Below are 20,903 nucleotides of genomic sequence, written 5' to 3'. Positions count from 1 at the left end.
CAAGTCCCAATGCAACAAACAATGGAGCCATGCCTCATCTGCCTCTAATACAGCAGCTTTGCCCGGAGATCATCAGTCTGATTTTCCAGTGACTGTACAGAGGAATGCGTTAACAACCGACACACCCTAGGATGTGCTGCGGGCAGCCCGCAAGTGTCACACACTTTTTTTTTCCCTGTTAATAATTGGAATTCATCAAGAGAAAATGCTGAGTATATTCTTCACTCCATAGGGGCTGCCTGATCCGACAACTAATTCCAGGATTCTCCTGTTTATTTAGATTTCCTCCACCTGCAGTATTTTGCTTTTGCCCTGAACATAAGGGTTGGCTTACCCTACAGCTTGTTACAAGGTTAAAATATCAAACTAAAAAAAAAAAAAATGCTTAATCCTAGCAGCATTGACCTGCAACCAGATGATTTTCTCTTAAAATGTTTCTTTAAATACCCAAAGAATCTGTGTTCCTCAGCACGGGAGGTCCTTAACCAGAATTCCAAGTCCACGACCAAGCCAGAGCACATATGAACACACTTTCTCTCATGCAGGCTCATTGACAAAATGTTGTTACATTTCCCATCTATGTACCTAGTTCTTTGGCCTGTACAAAAAAGACACAGCTCTGTTTAATACATGCTGTATACCAAGTTGGAGGTCATCCATAGCAACCACTCCTTGAAAGCAACAAAGAGAGCCAACAAACATTGCATCAACCCATTTAAAACAAAGCACATGCAGAGGGATTGCCAGTGTTTCCATCCTCAGACCATCCACTACCATTAGTCCTCTAATGCTTAGCTATTGCACTGCAGATATTTACACTAGGCTTAATAAAAAGCCTAGTTACAGTTATTGCATCTTTTTCTTACGTCTACTCACACTTCCAGTTCTGATCTCTAACTCTAGACATGTTTCTTTGATGACACAGTTCCAAAGATCTCAGCTCTCAAGGATTCTGAAGTGAGGAAGGTGTGTCCTGTCCAAGCGGTCATCACAGATGGAACTCATTCCTCTTCCTATCGCAGTCAGCCGGACACTCCCACTCTGACTTCAGGGGAAGACCATTGTAATCTCCAAAAGGCCAGTTGTCACTGGATGCAGAGCTTGTTACTGAAGGGAGGTGTGGCTGGGTGAATCAGGGGGAGGTTGGGGGGGGAGGAATGGGGCTTGTTTTGTTCTTTGTTACGTTCTGTGTTGTCCTGCTGAGCTATGTTGGCACTGAAATGTGTGGCGACATTTGCGGGCTGCCCGGTACGTCCCTAGGTTGTGTTGATTATTAACGCAAATGACGCACTTCACTGTACGTTTTGATGTACATGTAATAAATGAACCTGAATCTGAAAGTCCCTGTGATTCAGTCCCACGCTTGATAGCTTACCATTTGCACAGTAGTCCATAATCAGTGGAAAGTTAGACAAGCCAAATGGAAGATGCATTACTCAGAGTCATTCAAAATGTCTAGCAGAGATCTGATTGATGCATGGGCTTCAAAAACTATTATTCTATCTTCAGTGCAATCTGTCTAAAATATTTCAGGGCCTTAGATCAGAATTGTGGCTTCACACTATACAATTAAATGCAACACACACAAAATGCAGGAAGAACTCCGGTCAAATAGCATCATCTATGGAGAGGATTAAACAGTCAACGTTTCGGGCTAAGATCAGTCACGTCCATATACGTCATCTGTTTATACCTCTCCATAGATGCAGCCTGACCTGCTGAGTTCCTCCAACATTCGGTGTTGGTTGCACTGGATTTCCAGCATGGGCTGAATCTCTTGTGTCTGTGAAATTAAATGTCACCGAAGGGGTCAATGTGTCAATGTCTGGAGTGTAAGCTGGGGGACTAAATGAATCCAGGAGGAAGAATTTCATTGCGTCTACGTTCAGTATACAATAGGGTCGCCTCAAGTCAAGAGATGTGCTGCTTATCCAAAGCTGGGCCTAGGGCCACATTAAAAGATTCTAGAGAGCTGGCAGGTCCTGCAACGACTCCACAGGAGGTTCACCTGGCTTCAAGATGATGAATAGTATGTCCTGTACCTGCCAGGAGCAATGGGTGATTGTGTGGCATGCACAGCAGGTTGGGTCTGGGGCAAGGTAACAGGTTTAACTAAGGTGACGGGATACTGTGCCTTTTGCAAACTGTCCTGTTTGGGCTCTCCCTCACTGCTGCCCTGGGGCTCCAGCTCAAACTCAGCTTGTTGAATGGGATTGAATTCATGGAGCTAACCTTGTGTTTAACTTATTCAGTGGTGGCATATGCTTGAGGGGCCATTTGTGTCAACATGCTGACGTAAATACAAAGCCCTGTGAATGACAAGCATTGAATAGACTTCATCATATACACAAACTTTTACAAAAAGAAGTTAAAATTAAAACATACACACAAGAGACGGCAGACACTGGAGGTTGAGTAAGGAAGGCAAATGCAGCGTCAGCATCCATTTCCAGAGGGCAAGAGTACGAGAGCAAAGATGTAATGCTGAGGCTCTATAAGGCATTGGTCAGAACAAAATTGGTGTATTGTGAGCAATATCTAAGGAAGAATATGTTAGCATTGGAGAGGGTCACAAGAATAATCCTGGGAACGAAAGAGTTAACGTACGAGGAGCTGTATTGGGCCTGTACTCACTGGAGAAACCTACCAAGTATTGAAAGGCCGAGATAGAACAGACATTGAGAGGATGTTCCAATAGTGGGAGTGTTCAGGACGAGAGAGCACAGACTCAGAATAGAAGGATGGCTCTCTAGAACTGAGGTGAAAAGGAATTTCTTTAGCCTGACGCCAGTGTATTTGCTGAATTCATTGCCACGGATGGCTTTGGAGGCCAAGTCAATAGGTATATTTAAAGCAGGGGTTGAAATAATTAAGATGTAGATGAAATGAGCTAGAGGGAGATGACTATGAAGGCTGGAGACATCTGCTGGAGGAGATGAGCAGCAATACAAAGGACTTGCAGCTCAACTTTATGAAGTAAAGGAGGTGAGAACAGGAACTACTGGGGGTTAGGTGAAAGGCAAATGGAACCAGAACCATAAGTTAAGATTTTTGTAGTGGTTCTTGTGGTAGTTTACGGGCCTCGGCTGGTGCAGGAAGCAGCAAGGGTAAACGAGAAAGTCTTCTGACCTGACACTGCTTTGTGCTATTTTTGGGCATCCCTGGAGGGTGTCTAGAATTGGTATTGCGCTCTACACAAATGCATGTAGCTTTTTTTTTGAAAAAAGAACAGCTGGTTGAAACAGTTGAACTGAAGCAGGTCACGTAAAGTGCAGCACTTTAATACAGCTGCTCCCAAGGGAAGGTACTACCGAATGTGACTACTCTTTGGGTTCTGGCTCTGATTCCATTTGTCTTTCACCTTACCCCCAGTAGTTCCCATTCTCACCTCCTTTACTTCATAAAGTCCAGCTGGAAGCCCCTTGTATTGCTGCTCATCTCCTCCAGCAGATGCCTCCAACCTCCATAGTCATAGCTTGGTGATTATGATGTCTCCATTGAAAATTTGGTTCTTGCAATTTGCAGTGACATATCTGAAAAGAAACAAGTACAGACAAGGGAGCTTAAAGCCACATTCATTATTTGTGACACACATTAAATTTGCTGGTGAACACAGCAGGCCAGGCAGCATCTCTAGGAAGAGGTACAGTTGACGTTTCAGGCCGAGACCCTTCCTCAGGACTAACTGAAGGAAGAGTGAGTAAGAGATTTGAAAGTGGGAGGGGGAGGGGGAGGGGGAGATCCAAAATGATAGGAGAAGACAGGAGGGAGGAGGGATGGAGCCAAGAGCTGGACAGGTGATTGGCAAAGGGGATATGAGAGGATCATGGGACAGGAGGTCCGGGGAGAAAGACAAGGTGGGGGTGGGGGGGGGGAACCTACCCAAGATCCACAAACCTGCCTGTCCTGGCAGACCTATTGTCTCAGCTTGCTCCTGCCCCACCGAACTCGTTTCCGCACTCTGGTTTTCCCCCCCTCCCCCTTGTCTTTCTCCCCGGACCTCCTGTCTCATGATCCTCTCATATGCCCTTTGCCAATCACCTGTCCAGCTCTTGCCTCCATCCCTCCCCCTCCTGTCTTCTCCTATCATTTTGGATCTCCCCCTCCCCCTCTCAAATCTCTTACTAGCTCTTCCTTCAGTTAGTCCTGACGAAGGGTCTCGGTCCGAAACGTCAACTGTACCTCTTCCTAGAGATGCTGCCTGGCCTGCTGCGTTCACCAGCAACTTTGATGTGTGTTGCTTGAATTTCCAGCATCTGCAGAATTCCTGTTGTTTTCATTATTTGTGAAGAGAGATAGGAGACATTTGAACAAATTCTCCACGGATTGGGGAACTGACCTTCCTAAATCAAAGTACTGCGTACAGGAGGTTGGGATGTTATATTGAAGTTCTATGTTGACATTGGGGAGGTCTAATTTAGAGTATTGTGTGCAGTTCAGGACACCTACACGGAATATATCAATAAGATTGAGAGAGTACATAGAAAATTGACAAGGATGTTGCTGGGACTCAAGGACCTGAGTTACAGGAAAAGGTTGAACAGGTTTGGACTTTATTCCTTGGAGGGTAGGAAAATGACGAGAGATTTGATAGAGGTATACAAAATGATGATGGGTATAGATAGAGTAAACGCAAGCAGGCTTTTTCCACTGAGGTTGGGTGAGACTAAAACTAGAGGTCATGGGTTAAGGGTAAAAGGTAAAACACTTAGGGAGAACATGAGAGGGAACTTTTTCACAGGATGATGAGAGTGTGGAACGAGCTGCCGGTGGAATTGGTGGATGCAGGTTCAATTTCAACATTTAAGCTGAATTTGGATAAGCACGTGGATGGGAGAGACGTGGAGGGCTACACTACTAAGCAGAGTAATGGTTGAACACAGACTGGGTGCACCGAAGGGTCTGTTTCTGTGCTACAGTTCACAATGACTCTAGTGTCTTGAACACCAAAGAGAATTCCCCGGGTCTTTTTTTGGATAGAATTTGATTTTTTTTTAATCTTAGACAGCAGGTGGAACTGCAATTTAACTTTCAAGCCAAAGGTAGATGTAGAACACAAACCGCGTGCTTCCAGGGCCTTACTCCAGAACTAAGCACTCATCAGTGAGCTTCCACGCACATCATGAAATGCACCATCTTAAGATAGTTTGACTCAGAATTGCAAAGCTTACCCATGAGCTAACAAAAACCCAAGGATGATTTAGAAGGGTTGCTTAGGCGAAAGGAATTTTTTTAAAAAAAGAACTTTTTACCTCTTACAAGCAAAATTAATTGCTCACAGGTACCTGCCAAAGTCTTTAAAAACTACCACGCCAGTAGAAGTCGTAAAGGACCAACTCAACTGAGAGAATTAAGCCTTTCAAGGAATAGGTAGAGAAAATAAATAACTTATCATAAAATAGCCTCAGATCTGATGACATGAATGTCAATTTCCCCTTCAGGTAAAAGAAAATTCCATACCCCCTCCCTCTATTTCCCCACTCTGGCTCCTTACCCCTTTCTCACCTACCTATCACCTCCCCCTTCCCTTTCTCCTCTTTGATCAGATTCCTTCATCTCCAGCCCTTTACCTCTCCTACCCAGCTGGCTTCACCATCACCTTCTAACCATCCTTCTTCCCCTCTTCCCCGCCCCCCACCATTTTATTCTGGCGTCTTCACCCTTCCTTTCCAGTCGTGAAGAAGAGTCTCGACCTGAAAGCTCGACCATTTGTTCATTTCAATGGATGCTGCCTGACCTGCTGAGTTCCTCCAGCATTTTGTATGTGTGACTTATCATGAGTTGCTACTTGATTCTAATTAATATTTTGGCTCCAACACTAGGTGATGCTCAGTTTCACCAACAAGTTAATAAACTTTTTTTGAAGGTTGCATTATCAGAGAGTGGTGGAACCTTCCAGCTTGTCCTTGGTACGATCCTACAAGCGGATCCTCTTTCACATACTCCAGTATTTGCCCGCACTGCCTAATAGTTATCCAAATGAGCAGGCCTAGGGATTATTTAACTTTATTTAGGGATACAGCGTGGAAGGAGCCACACCGCCCAGCAACCCACCTATTTAATTATAGCCTAATCACAGGAAATTTACAATGACCAATTAACCACTCTCCACAGATGCTGCCTGGCTTGCGTAAGTGTTTCCAACATGTTTTTTGACTTCTCCAGTGCGTTCAACACCATCCGCCCTGCTCTGCTGGGGGAGAGGCTGACAGCAATGCAGGTGGATGCTTCCCTGGTATCATGGATTCTTGATTACCTGACAGGCAGACCACAGTACGTGTGCTTGCAACACTGTGTGTCTGACAGAGTGATCAGCAGCACTGGGGCTCCACAGGGGACTGCCTTGTCTCCCTTTCTCTTCACCATTTACACCTCGGACTTCAACTACTGCACAGAGTCTTGTCATCTTCAGAAGTTTTCGGATGACTCTGCCATAGTTGGATGCATCAGCAAGGGAGATGAGGCTGAGTACAGGGCTACGGTAGGAAACTTTGTCACATGGTGTGAGCAGAGTTATCTGCAGCTTAATGTGAAAAAGACTAAGGAGCTGGTGGTAGACCTGAGGAGAGCTAAGATACCGGTGACCCCTGTTTCCATCCAGGGGAACAGTGTGGACATGGTGGAGGATTACAAATACCTGGGGATACGAATTGACAATAAACTGGACTGGTCAAAGAACACTGAGGCTGTCTACAAAAAGGGTCAGAGCCGTCTCTATTTCCTGAGGAGACTGAGGTCCTTTAACATCTGCCGGACGATGCTGAGGATGTTCTACGAGTCTGTGGTGGCCAGTGCTATCATGTTTGCTGGGGCAGCAGGCTGAGGGTAGCAGACACCAACAGAATCAACAAACTCATCCGTAAGGCCAGGGATGTTGCGGGGATGGAACTGGACTCTCTCACGGTGGTGTCTGAAAAGAGGATGCTGTCTAAGTTGCATGCCATCTTGGTCAATGTTTCCCATCCACTACATAATGTACTGGGTGGGCACAGGAGTACATTCAGCCAGAGACTCATTCCACCGAGATGCAGCACAGAGCGTCATAGGAAGTCATTCCTGCCTGTGGCCATCAAACTTTACAACTACTCCCTTGGAGGGTCAGCCACCCTGAGCCAATAGGCTGGTCCTGGACTTATTTCATAATTTACTGGCATAATTTACATATTACTATTTAACTATTTATGGTTCTATTACTATTTATTTTTATGGTGCAACTGTAACGAAAACCAATTTCCCCCGGGATCAATAAAGTATGACTATGACTATTCTGTTGTTATTCCTCTCAGAATGAGTACTCAATTGTACTACCCTAACCCTCCAGTAGATGGAGCTATCTGACATCTAAGGACAGAATCCACGCCAAATTCAAGGCCTTTCATTTCTTTCATTTTTTGATTCAGTCTGTTTCCCTCCCTCTTTTGTTATGTGTTCAGCAAAATCAAATATTCTTGGCTATAAAAAGAGGTAAGGAGTTACATCAGTTGCTTGAAAATGCAGTTAAATTAGTTGGCATTTAATTTTGAAAGCGATTAATAATTACTAATCAAATCATCATGTTCATATTAATGATCAGTTGTCAGATTGTGCATTCAGAAAGCCACATGTAACATTCTCCAAACTCTGCATAACGGCTGTTTAATTGCAGGGCAGAGTTTTATAGCTAGAACAAAATGAAGATTTTTCTGTGCTGCTGTTGTTCAATTGTTGAGACCGACTCTTCGTGAGCTCATGGACACCAAGCCTGATTGTTGGGAACTGCCTCTCTAAGATCCCCTAAGGTCATACACATTGTCTGGGTAGTATTATCTATCCATCGTAGCCTCTGTTGTCCTCTCCTTTTACCTTCTGTTTTACCCAACGTGAGAGTCTTCTCCAAGGAATCCTGTCTTCTCACGGTGTGGCCGAAATAGTTGAGTTTTTTGTCTCATAATCAAGCCTCCTAGTGAGCATTCTGGCTGTATTTCTTCAAGTATTGACTTGTTGGATCTTCTTGCTGTCGAAAGAACTCTTAACACTTCCCTCCAGCATCCAAGTTCAAAGGCGTTGATTCTTTTGTTTTCAGCCTTACTAATAGTCAGCTCTCACAGCCATACACCACAACTGGAAATATTGTAGGCCGTGCTACCCTTCTGAAAAAGTCAAATCCTGCAGAAGGAAACATCCTCTCTAACAACGCCTGTTATCTTCTTTTGCGTATTACAAGGTAATGACTTCTCAACCACTACCAGACCAGTGCCCACTACAATACAACATACTTGCTGATCTACACCTAAACCAAATGTTTTATTCAAACATCTTTCATAGTTTGCTGTAGTGTGAAGTCCTGTGGGTCAGAAAACCTTCTCATCTTTCTGATTGTGAAACATTTTTGCCCAAGGTTGGTTAATAGCGCTGCCAATTCACCCCAGGACCATCCCCCCCAAGTGTGGCCTATTTATTGACTAGCTCCTATTCTCAGGATGAATAACATTCTGTAAATGCTATGAACAATTATTTGCTGTAACCTTTCTCTGTTACTGTCTCCAGCAATATTGCTAAGGAATGTGATCAAAGCATTGATATTACTGGAGAAAAAAAAAGCGTATTGGCATTTGGGCAGGTTTTCCTGCACAAACATGTATTCAAAACAGACACCTGTAATGGAAAAATGTCTCAGGGCACTTTACAGCGACATTATCAAACATCTCCTCTGTGGCTCATTCGGAGGGATGGCTGACTAAATGCTTGAGCATTTAAAGGCAGAGAGAGGTATGATGAGGTTACAGCGCAAAGTTCAAAGGAAATTTATTTTCAAAGTATATATGTTACCCTGAGATTCATTTTCTTGCAGGCATTCACAGTAAATACCACAAAACAACAAAAGAATCAAAGAAATGCAGACAAATAGAGATAAACAATTAATGTGCAAAAGACAACAAACTATGCAAATACAAACAAGAGAAAAAGTAATAATAATAAAAGTCACAGAAAAGTCCAGAAGTTCCTAGCAATTGACAAATGAGTATGCCTGGCTATGCAGTACCTCAGGTTTTCCCAGTATGACCTGAGAAAAAATAAAAATACAACAATAAATAATAATAATGAATAAATAAGCAATAAATATCAAGAACATATGTTGTAGAGCAGTGGTCCCCAACCACCGGGCCGCAAATCATGTGCTACCAGGCTGCGAGGAAATGATACGAGTCAACTGCACCTTTCCTCATTCCCTGTCACGCTCACTGTTGAACTTGAACACACGCGAGGTCATTACCCACACGAGGACATCAGTCGGTTATTAACCTACAACTACTCGATGAGTAAAAAACAAACGTTGCTTGAGAGTTTCTTTGGAAGAGATGGCAGGGGACATAAAAGGCCTAACGATGATGATAACGCAGAGACAGCTGAGGCCGAGACTGCAGAAAAAAAGAAAGCTTCCTTCAACAGAAAATATGACGAGTTGTACATAAAATATGACTTTATTGCGACTGGTGACTCACACGCTCCAAGCCCCTGTGTGTGATACGTGGAGACAAGCTGTCTAATGAGGCAATGAAGCCCTCAAAGCTGCTTCTGCACTTAAAGACAAACTCGTTGAGTTTTTTGAGCAGAAAAAAAATGTGAGCAAGCGGGACAGAAGCAAGTGCTGAGAGCCACCACCTCCACAAATGCTGCTGCCCTGACAGCACTGTACTTAGTGGCTAGCCGTATTGCTAAGGCTAAGAAGCCTTTCACTGTTGGTGAAGAATTGATTCTGCCTGCTGCCAAGGACATGTGCCGTGACTGTTGGGAGAAGCTGCAGCTAACAAGATGGCACAGGTTTCTCTTTCAGCTACCACAGTTTCAAAGAGAATCGATGACATAGCGGAGGACATCGAAGCACAGCTGTTGGAAGGGCTTAATGAGTCTGGTTTCACTATCCGAGTCGAAGAGGTTGCTCCTGAATGCCAGTCTACACACTGTGTCACACACAGGGAATTGCTGGCTAGCCGAAAAATGTCACCTGATCTTAACAGCGTATTGAGTGACGTTGTTGAAGTTATCAATCACATCAAAGCAAAAGCCCTTAACTCACATCTGTTTGAGCAGCTTTGTGAGGAAATGGATGCAGAGCACAAACACCTTCTCTTACACACTGAAGTCAGGTGGCTATCAAGGGGGAGAGCCCTGGCCAGGGTTTTTCAGTGACGAGGAGTGGATGGCAAAACTCGCTTATCTGTGTGACATCTTCAACCTGCTCAATGAACTCAATTTGTCACTTCAGGGGAGAATGACAACTGTCTTCAAGTTGGTGGATAAAGTGTCTGCTTTCACAGCCAAACTGGAACTGTAGGGACGGCGAGTGGACAGGGGCATATTTGACATGTTCCCAACATTAGCTGGGAATTTGGGAGAGACTGAGGCTCACAGCTGGTGCACGAACACCTATCTTCGCTGTCGATAGAATTCGAGTGTTACTTCCCAACCGCAAATGATCCAAGACGTGCAAAGGAATGGGTCCGTGACCCGTTTGTGAATGTCCCCGGTGAATCATCCATGTCAGCACGGGAAGAAGGTCAACTCCTCGAGCTTGCAAATGACAGTGGGCTGAAAAGTATGTTTGACATAACATCTCTGCCAGCATTATGGATCAAAGTCAAGGCTGAATATCCTGAGATAGCCACGAAAGCACTGAAAATGTTGCTTCCATTTCCAACATCATATATCTGCAAAGCGGAGTTTTCTGCAACGAATGCAAGGAAAACTAAATTGCAGAATAGACTGGACATAAGAAACCCCCTCATGACTTATAACCGACTTATCACTATATTCATGCGAGGAAAATATGCGCTGTGTGTTTAATATTAAATTCATTAGATAAATCCTCTTAGAAACAAAATTGAGTGCATTAGCCACTGATAAGTGACTTATAGTTGACTTATCACCTATATTCCGGTCGTAATTACCCCCCCCCCCACCAGGTTGGCTGGTCAGTCCGCAAGAATATTGTCAATATTAAACTGGTCCGCGGTGCAAAAAAGGTTGGGGACCCCTGTTGTAGAGCTCTTAAAAGTGGGCTCATAGGCTGTGGAATCAGTTGAGTGTTGAGGTGAATGTACTTATCCCCTCTGGTGCAAGAGCTCAATGGTTGAGAGGTAATAACTTCCCGAAACTGGTGGTGGGACTTGAGGCTCCTGTCACTCTTTCCTGATGGCAGCAGCAGGAAGGGAGCATGGCCCGGATGGTAGGGGTCCAGGTAAATGGTCCTGATTCCAATTAGGACTAAAGCAAGTGAACGGGGCCCTATATAAACGCAAGCACTCCCAGACAGAAACACCAACAACTGCACACTGAGGATATTACCTCGACTGGTGATGAAACGTCTGCAAGCTAATTGCCAAACTCAACAAACACCGCAACATCAAACACCTCAACCTGAACTACCAATATTCATCACCATCTAGTAAGTAGGTTGAAATTTTTTACAAGGTAACAAAGTCTGTTGATGTGGTCAGCACTGTAGACGTGGTTTATATGACTTCAACAGAGTCCCACATTGAAGGTTCATCAGATCTGGAACAAGTTGTGAATTTGGATCCAATATTGGCTGAACATAGAGGAGTGGGTGATGATAAAGAGCTCTCTGTGATTCAGTGATTCAATGCCAGTGACTAACCATATCCCACAGGGATCACTGCTGGGACCCTTGTAGTTTGTAACATATGTGAATAATTTAGTTGTGGAAGGAGGAGGCACGGTCAGTAAGTTTACAAATGACGGAAAGACCGGTGGAGTTGTTGAAGCTGATGTATTAATGGCAGATGGAGTTAATTCCAGATAAATGCAAGGCAATGCGGTTTGGGAGAATACCTGAGCTTAGGACATAAACTATGAATCAGAAGGTCTTTGAGACTACCGAGAAACAGAAGGATCTTGGTGTACACGTCCAAAGATCTTTGAAGGTGGGCGTGCAAATAATGTGGTTAAGGAGGCATATAGGGTGCCGGCCTCCTTTCATCAGGACATTGAATACAAGAGCAGGGAAATTGCACTGTAACTACAAAACATTGTTAGACCTCAGCTAGAGTACTGCCACCACGCTATAGGAAGGGTGTGATAGCCATGGAAAGGGTGCAGAGGAGATTCACCAACATGTTGCCTGACATAGAGCATTTCAGTCATGAGGAGAAACTGCAGAAGCTAAGTCTGTTTTCTCTGGTGTGGAGGAAGTCAAGAGGGAACATGATCAAGCAACACACACAAAATGCTGGTGGAACGCAGCAGGCCAGACAGCATCTATAGGAAGAGGTATAGTCGACGTTTCAGGCCGAGACCCTTCGTCAGGACTAACTGAAGAAGAGATAGTAAGAGATTTGAAAGTGGGAGGGGGAGAGGGAGATCCGAAATGATAGGAGAAGACAGGAGGGGGAGGGATGGAGCCAAGAGCTGGAAAGTTGATTGGCAAGAAGATACAAGGCTGGAGAAGGGAGAGGATCATGGGACGGGAGGCCAAGGGAGAAAGAAAGGGGGAGGGCAACATCAGAGGAAGATATAGTGAGAGGGACAGAGGGAGAAAAAAGAGAGAAAGAAAGGGGAAAAAATAAAAAATAATAAATAAATAAGGGATGGGATAAGAAGGGGAGGGGGGGCATTAACGGAAGTTAGAGAAGTCAATGTTCATGCCATCAGGTTGGAGGCTACCCAGACGGAATACAAGGCATTGTTCCTCCAACCTGAGTGTGGCTTCATCTTTACAGTAGAAGAGGCCGTGGATGGACATATCAGAATGGGAATGGGACGTGGAATTAAAATGTGTGGCCACTGGGAGATCCTGCTTTCTCTGGCGGACAGAGCGTGGGTGTTCAGCGAAACAGTCTCCCAGCCTGCATCTGGTCTCGCCAATACATAGAAGGCTGCATCGGGAGCACCGGACACAGTATATCACCCCAGCCGACTCACAGGTGAAGTGTTGCCTCACCTGGAAGGACTGTCTGGGGCTCTGAATGGTGGTGAGGGAGGAAGTGTAAGGGCATGTGTAGCACTTGTTCCACTTACAAGGATAAGTGCTGGGAGGGAGATCAGTGGGAAGGGATGGGGGGGGGGAGGGGACGAACGGACAAGGGAGTTGTGTAGGAGTGATCTCTGCGGAAAGCAGAAGGGGCGGGGGGGGAGGGAAAGATGTGCTTGGTGGTGGGATCCCGTTGGAGGTGGCGGTAGTGACAGAGAATTATATGTTGGACTCAGAAACTAGTGGGGTGGTAGGTGAGGATAAGGGGAACCCTATCCCTAATGGGGTGGCAGGAGGATGGGATGAGAGCAGATGGCGTGAAATGGGAGAGATGCGTTTGAGAGCAGAGTTGACGGTGGAGGAAGGGAAGCCTCTTTCTTTAAAAAAAAGACATCTCCTTCATCCTGGAATGAAAAGTCTCACCCTGAGAGCAGATGCGGTGGAGATGGAGGAATTGCATGAAGGGGATGGCATTTTTGCAAGAGAAACGGTGGGAAGAGGAATGGTGCAGGTGGCTGTGAGAGTCAGTAGGCTTATAGTAGACAGGGTTTGTAGGTCATTACTTCCTACGAGGCAAAACCTAACATCATGGATGGCTGTGATGCTTCACTCCCAGAGCTCAATGTCTTTTTATACACACTTTGAAGGGGAGAATAAAACTACACCTATGCAAATGCATACACCATCCGGTGACACTGTGATCTCTGACTCAGAGGCTGATGTCAGAACATCTTTCAAGAAGGTGAACCCTCAGAAGGCATCAGGGGCGGATAGTGTACCTGGTAGGGCACTGAAAACCTGTGCCAACCAACTGGCAGGAGTGGTCAAGGACGTCTTCAATCTCTCACAGCTGCACTCGGAGGTTCCCACCTGTTTCAGAAGGGTGGCAATAATACCAGTGCCAAGAAGAACAAGGTGGTCTGCCTCAATGACTGCCACCCAGTGGCATTTACATCTGACGCTTTGAATGTAGCTGGAATCAGCTCCTGCCTAGCAAGAATCTGAACCTGTTGCAATTTCCCTAACACCACAATAGATCTACAGCAGATGCGATCTCACTGGCTCTCCACTTAGATCACCTGGACCATAGTAATACCCATGTCAGGCTGCTCTTTATTGTCTACAGCTCAATGTTCAACACAATCATACCCTCAGTTCTAATCAACAAGCTCCAAAACCTGGGCCTCTGCAACTGGATCTTACTGGGAGACAACAGTCTGTGCGGATTGGAAATAACATCTCCTCCTTTCTGGAATCAACACTGGTGCGCCTCAAGAATGCATTCTTAGTCCTCTGCTCTACCTTGTCCACACCCATGAATGTGTGGCGAGTCATCTAGAAACTTGCAGACAACATAACTATTATTGGCGGAATGGCAGATGGTGACGAGGACCCACACAGGAGTGAGAAAGATCATCTGGTTGAGTGGTGTTGAAGCAACAACCTTGCATTCATTGTCAGTAAGGCATGACAGCGGCTATATTTCATTAAAAGCTTGAGGAGAATTGGAAAGGTGCAAAAATAATAGGGTTGTTATCATGGGTGACTTTAACTTCCCTAATATTGATTGGCACCTGATTAGTTCCAAGGGTTTAGATGGGGCAGAGTTTGTTAAGTATGTCCAGGACGGATTCCTGTCACAGTATGTTGACAGGCCGACTGGGGGAATGCCATACTAGATCTAGTACTAGGTAACGAACCGGGTCAAGTCACGGATCTTTCAGTGGGTGAGCATCTGGGGGACAGTGACCACCGCTCCCTGGCCTTTAGCATTATCATGGAAAAGGATAGAATCAGAGAGGACAGGAAAATTTTTAATTGGGAAAGGAGGTGTTGGAGTTGTTAAAATACATTAGGATGGATAAGTCCCCGGGGCCCGACGGAATATTCCCCAGGCTGCTCCACAAGGCGAGGGAAGAGATTGCTGAGCCTCTGGCTAGGATCTTTATGTCCTCGTTGTCCACGGGAATGGTACCAGAGGACTAGAGGGAGGCGAATGTTGTCCCCTTGTTCAAAAAAGGTAGTAGGGACAGTCCGGGTAATTATAGACCAGTGAGCCTTACGTCTGTGGTGGGAAAGCTGTTGGAAAAGATTCTTAGAGATAGGATCTATAGACATTTAGAGAATCATGGTCTGATCAGGGACAGTCAGCATGGCTTTATGAAGGGCAGATCGTGTCGAACAAGCCTGATAGAGTTCTTTGAGGAGGTGACCAGGCATATAGATGAGGGTAGTGCAGTGGATGTGATCTATATGGATTTTAGTAAGGCATTTGACAAGGTTCCACATGGTAGGCTTAATCAGAAAGTTAGGCATGCGATCCAGGGAAATTTGGCCGGGTGGATTCAGAATTGGCTTGCCTGCAGAAGGCAGAGGGTCGTGGTGGAGGGAGTACATTCAGATTGGAGGATTGTGACTAGTGGTGTCCCACAAGGATCTGTTCTGGGACTTCTACTTTTCGTGATTTTTATTAACGACCTGGATGTGGGGGTAGAAGGGTGGGTTGGCAAGTTTGCAAACGACACAAAGGTTGGTGGTGTTGTAGATAGTGTAGAGGATTGTAGAAGGTTGCAGAGAGACATTGATAGGATGTAGAAGTGGGCTGAGAAGTGGCAGATGGAGTTCAACCCAGAGAAGTGTGAGGTGGTACACTTTGGAAGGACAAACTCCAAGGCAGAGTACAAAGTAAATGGCAGGATACTTGGTAGTGTGGAGGAGCAGAGGGATCTAGGAGTACATGTCCATAGATCCCTGAAAGTTAACTCACGGGTAGATAGGGTAGTTAAGAAAACTTATGGGGTGTTAGCTTTCGTAAGTCGAGGGATAGAGTTTAAGAGTCGTGATGTAATGATGCAGCTCTATAAAACTCTGGTTAGGCCACACTTGGAGTACTGTGTCCAGTTCTGGTCACCTCACTATAGGAAGGATGTGGAAGCATTGGAAAGGGTACAGAGGAGATTTACCAGGATGCTGCCTGGTTTAGAGAGTATGCATTATGATCAGAGATTAAGGAAGCTAGGGCTTTACTCTTTGGAGAGAAGGAGGATGAGAGGAGACATGATAGAGGTGTACAAGATATTAAGAGGAATAGATAGAGTGGATAGCCAGCGCCTCTTCCCCAGGGCACCACTGCTCAATACAAGGGGACATGGCTTTAAGGTAAGGGGTGGGAAGTTCAAGGGGGATATTAGAGGAAGGTTTTTTACTCAGAGAGTGGTTGGTGCGTGGAATGCACTACCTGAGTCAGTGGTGGAGGCAGATACACCAGTGAAGTTTGAGAGACTACTAGACAGGTATATGGAGGAATTTAAGGTGGGGGGTTATATGGGAGGCAGGGTTTGAGGGTCGGCACAACATTGTGGGCCGAAGGGCCTGTACTGTGCTGTACTATTCTATGTATGTCACAAATTTCTATGGATATACTGTGGAGAGCATTCTAACTAGTTGCATTGCCATCTGGTGTGGAGGCGCCACTGCACAGGATCGGAAGAAGCTGCATAAATGTTGTAAACTCAGCCAGCTCCATCACAGGCACAAACCTCCCCAGCATCCAAGACACCTTCAAAAGGTGATGCCTCCGAAAGGCAGCATCCATCATTAAGGACCCCTACCTCTCTGGCCATGCCCTCTTCTGGTTCAGGGAAGAGGTACAGGAGCCTGAAGACACACATTCAATGGTTCAAGAACAGCTTCTTCCCTTCCACCATGAAAACATAAAGACAGGGGAGCAGAATTAGACCACTCGGCCCATCGAGTCTGCTCTGCCATTCTATCATAGCTGATTTATTATCCCTTTCAATCCCATTGTCCTGCCTTCTCCCCATAACCTTTGACGCCCTGACTAACCAAGAACCCACTAACCTCTGCTTTAAATATACTCAATAACTTGGCCTCAACAGTCATCTGTGGCAATGAGTTCCACAGATTCACCATCCTCTTGCCATTTAGAACAGAGATGAGAATCCCTTCTCATCTGCTCTAAATGGATGTCCCTTTATTCTGAGAATGTGCCCTCTGCTCCTTGACTCACCCACTACAAGAAACATCCACTCCACATCCACTATGTCCAGGCCATTCAATATTCTGAGAGATTTCAATCTGTCCTAATCCTTCTGCAGACTCCCTGCTTCCTCAGCACTTCCTGCCTCTCCACCTATCTTTATATCATCTGCAAAACTGGCCACAAAGCCATCTACTCCATCATCCAATTCATTGACATTTAACGTGAAAAGCAATCCCAGTACTGAGCCTCACAGAATACCACTTGTCACCAGCAGCCATTCAGAATAGGTGCCCTTTATTCCCACTCTTTGCTTCCTGCCAGTCAGTCAATCTTTTATCCATGCTAGTACCTTTCCTGTAATACCATGGGCTGTTATCTTGTTAACCAGTCTCATGTGCACCTTGTCAAAGGATTCTGGAAGTCTAAGTAAACAACATCCACTGACTCTTCTTTGTGTATCCTGCCTGTTATTTCCTCAAAGAATTCCAACAGATTTGTCAGGCAAGATTTCCCTGAAGGAAACCATGCTGACTTCTTTATCACACACCTCCAAGTACTACCTCCAAGTACTCCAAAGCCTGACCCTTAATAAAAGATTTCAACATCTTCCCAAATTAGGCTATTGGCCTATAATTTCCTTTCTTCTGCCTCCCTCCCTTCTTAAAGAATGGAATGACATTTGCAATTTTCCAGTCCTCTGGAAAAGTTTCAAGAACCTAGTGATTCTTGAAAGATCATTAATAATGCCTCCACAATCTCTTCAGCCACCTCTTTCAGAACCCTGGGGTGTAGTTCATCTGATTTCTGAATGGACAGTGCACCCAAGAACACTACCTCAATACACACACACAAACACACACTTCTTATTGTAATTTATAGTTTGTTTTTTATGTATGCAAATTGTATTGCAAATTGTACTGCTACCGCAAAACAACAAATTTCATGACATATGCCAGTGATATTAAACCTGATTCTGATATAATATAGATTATCACGGTCAATTGCTGAAAGTTTATCCCCTTCGTTGAGGTGAATAAAACTAAAAGACATAGATTTAGGGTAAAGAGTAAGAGATAGAAGGGATCTGAGGGGGACTATTTCCAACTAGAGTGGTAAGTACCTGGAGGACATTGCTAGATGGAGTGCTGCAGGCAGGATCAATGGGCTCATTTAAATATCCAGAGGAGCACTTGAATCAGTGATGAATGGAGACCTGCTGGCCAATGCTGGAAAATGGGATTAATGCAGATGAGTGCCCACTAGTCAATGTGAACACGATAGGGCAAATGAGGAGAAACAGAGCGCGTGGGGATGAGGATGGTGGGACGATGGTGGAGTATGGGTGGGGCCATTGGGTAGTGAGATGTAGCTATTGTTGGAGAGCAGTAAAGACAAATTTGGAGGCAGGTGCAATAGTATGCTGCCATATAAGAGAGCATCCTCACATCCCACTGGTTTGGTGCAGCTTCCTCACAATATACGAACACTATCTGTCAGGACAACAGAAGGTCACTGACCGCCTACCGTCACTACAGGACTTGTAATGTGTCCAGGACAAAGAAACGGGCAGGAAAGATCATACGGACACCACCCACCCAGCAAACTGTCTTTTCCAAAAGCTTCCCTCCGGACACGCGCTATCGGGCTGTTAAAAGTAACACTTCGTGCCATCTTAAAAATTTCTTCACCCAGCCGGTTAATCTGATCACTCATTCCCCCCACTTTTACCCCAATCATTGTACTGTAAACATTTTACACCACTTAGAACTACATTATAAATACATGCTGGTATTTATGTACATTTATCGCTATATTTTACATTATTTTTATACAATTCTTCATAAGTATAGATTGTTGTTACATGTAGCATCAGCACAACAAATTCCTAATAGGTGTAACTGCATGAAGATGAATAAAGTTGGCCCTTGCGAGAGGTACTGGAACTCTCCGGTGTGTAGGGGCTGGGGGCTGGGGGGTGATGCCAAGAGTTGAGTATGGGCTCCTCGGTGGTTCGGGGTGAGGGTCGGGACGGTGTGGAGTTGAGGGAGATTTTGATGGAGGATTTTGCCTGGAGGTTGCAGAGACGGTGGGGTCGGCTGGGCGGTGGAGGTGGGAGACATTGGGCCTATGACGGAACACTCACCCGCCGGCGGCTCGGGCTCATCCTCCGCCCGCTCCTTCTCCTCCTCCAGTCGGCGGCACAGCCACGGAAACTCGTCCCTCAAAGACTCGATGAAGGCGGCGAAAGCCCGAGGCCCGCGGCCCGGCAGGTAGTCGAGCAGCTTCAGGGTCCGGCGGACACTGACCGGCTCGGCCTCCAGCTCCTCCAGGAAACTCTGGCTGACCACCCGCTCCTGGTACAAATACTGCACCAGCTGCTCCACTCGCAGCTGGTCGGCCAGCTCCAGCCGCAACCTCCGCAGGACGCGGCGCTGCTTCGGATCCATGGCCCGGCCCGGTCCCGGCCGCTGGTACCGGGGTTGTGCCGCTCGCTGGTTCCACCTGGCAGTGTGACCGGAGAGAGAGTGACTGTGGTCACCGCAGGCAGGCAAAGTCTGCCCTCATCCGCAGTCAAACTCTGAGCGCCGTTCTTTCCTAATGCCGACAACTCTCCGTTTTATTGCCACCGCCTCCAGCACGGTCTCCTCTTTCCCTCCTGTTGTTTCACTCCCTCTTCCTCCCTCCCCCACTATTCCCATCCTACCTCTACACCTCACCTCCCTTTCCTCTCCCCACCTATACCCTCCCTATCCCACCTCCCCTCATCCTCTCCCCACCCGTACCCCTCTCTTCCCCCTCCCCTCATCCTCTCCCCACCTATCCCCTCCCTATCCCACCTCCCTTTCCTCTCCCCACCTATCCCCTCCCTATCTCACCTCTCCTCATCCTCTCCCCACCTATCCCCTCCCTATCTCACCTCCCCTCATCCTCTCCCCACCTATCCCCTCCTTTCATCCTCTCCCCACCTGTACCCCTCTCTTTCCCCTTCCCTCATCCTCTCCCCACCCGTACCCCTCTCTTCCCCCTCCCCTCATCCTCTCCCCACCTATCCCCTCCCTATCTCACCTCTCCTCATCCTCTCCCCACCTATCCCCTCCCCTCATCCTCTCCCCACCTGTACCCCTCCCTATCTCACCTCTCCTCATCCTCTCCCCACCTATCCCCTCCCTATCCCCTCCCCTCATCCTCTCCCCACCTATCCCCTCCCTATCTCACCTCTCCTCATCCTCTCCCCACCTATCCCCTCCCCTCATCCTCTCCCCACCTGTACCCCTCTCTTTCCCCTCCCCTCATCCTCTCCCCACCTATCCCACCTCCCCTCATCCTCTCCCCACCTATACCCTCCCCTCATCCTCTCCCCACCTATCCCCTCCCTATCTCACCTCTCCTCATTCTCTCCCCACCTATCCCCTCCCTATCCCCTCCCCTCATCCTCTCCCCACCTGTACCCCTCCCTATCCCCTCCCCTCATCCTCTCCCCACCTATCCCCTCCCTATCTCACCTCTCCTCATCCTCTCCGCACCTATCCCCTCCCCTCATCCTCTCCCCACCTGTACCCACCTATCCCCTCCCTATCTCACCTCTCCTCATCCTCTCCCCACCTATCCCCTCCCTATCTCACCTCTCCTCATCCTCTCCCCACCTGTACCCCTCCCTATCCCACCTCCCCTCATCCTCTCCCCACCTATCCCCTCCCTATCTCACCTCTCCTCATCCTCTCCCCACCTATCCCCTCCCTATCTCACCTCTCCTCATCCTCTCCCCACCTATCCTCTCCCCTCATCCTCTTCCCACCTGTACCCCTCTCTTTCCCCTCCCCTCATCCTATCCCCACCCGTACCCCTCTCTTCCCCCTCCCCTCATCCTCTCCCCACCTATCCCCTCCCTATCTCACCTCTCCTCATCCTCTCCCCACCTATCCCCTCCCT

The 20,903-nt window shown here is 46.6% G+C and overlaps 1 protein-coding gene across 1 annotated transcript in view; it reads right to left on the bottom strand.

Moving 5' to 3' along the window:
* The window catches only part of cradd (CASP2 and RIPK1 domain containing adaptor with death domain), a 34,139-nt gene extending 14,506 nt beyond the window's left edge, over nt 1–19,633 (bottom strand). The window contains exon 1 of the mRNA XM_072241698.1: nt 19,117–19,633. Coding sequence (XP_072097799.1) covers nt 19,117–19,420 — 304 coding nt within the window. The 5' untranslated portion in view covers nt 19,421–19,633. The remainder of the gene's footprint in view (nt 1–19,116) is intronic.
* Nucleotides 19,634–20,903: the final 1,270 nt, after the last annotated feature.

Source organism: Mobula birostris, chromosome 23, assembly GCF_030028105.1.
Source record: "Mobula birostris isolate sMobBir1 chromosome 23, sMobBir1.hap1, whole genome shotgun sequence".
In the NCBI taxonomy this organism is placed as follows: Eukaryota; Metazoa; Chordata; class Chondrichthyes; order Myliobatiformes; family Myliobatidae; genus Mobula; species Mobula birostris.
The sequence above is the reverse complement of the archived record's forward strand: the minus strand, read 5'-3'. Positions and strand labels throughout refer to the sequence as shown.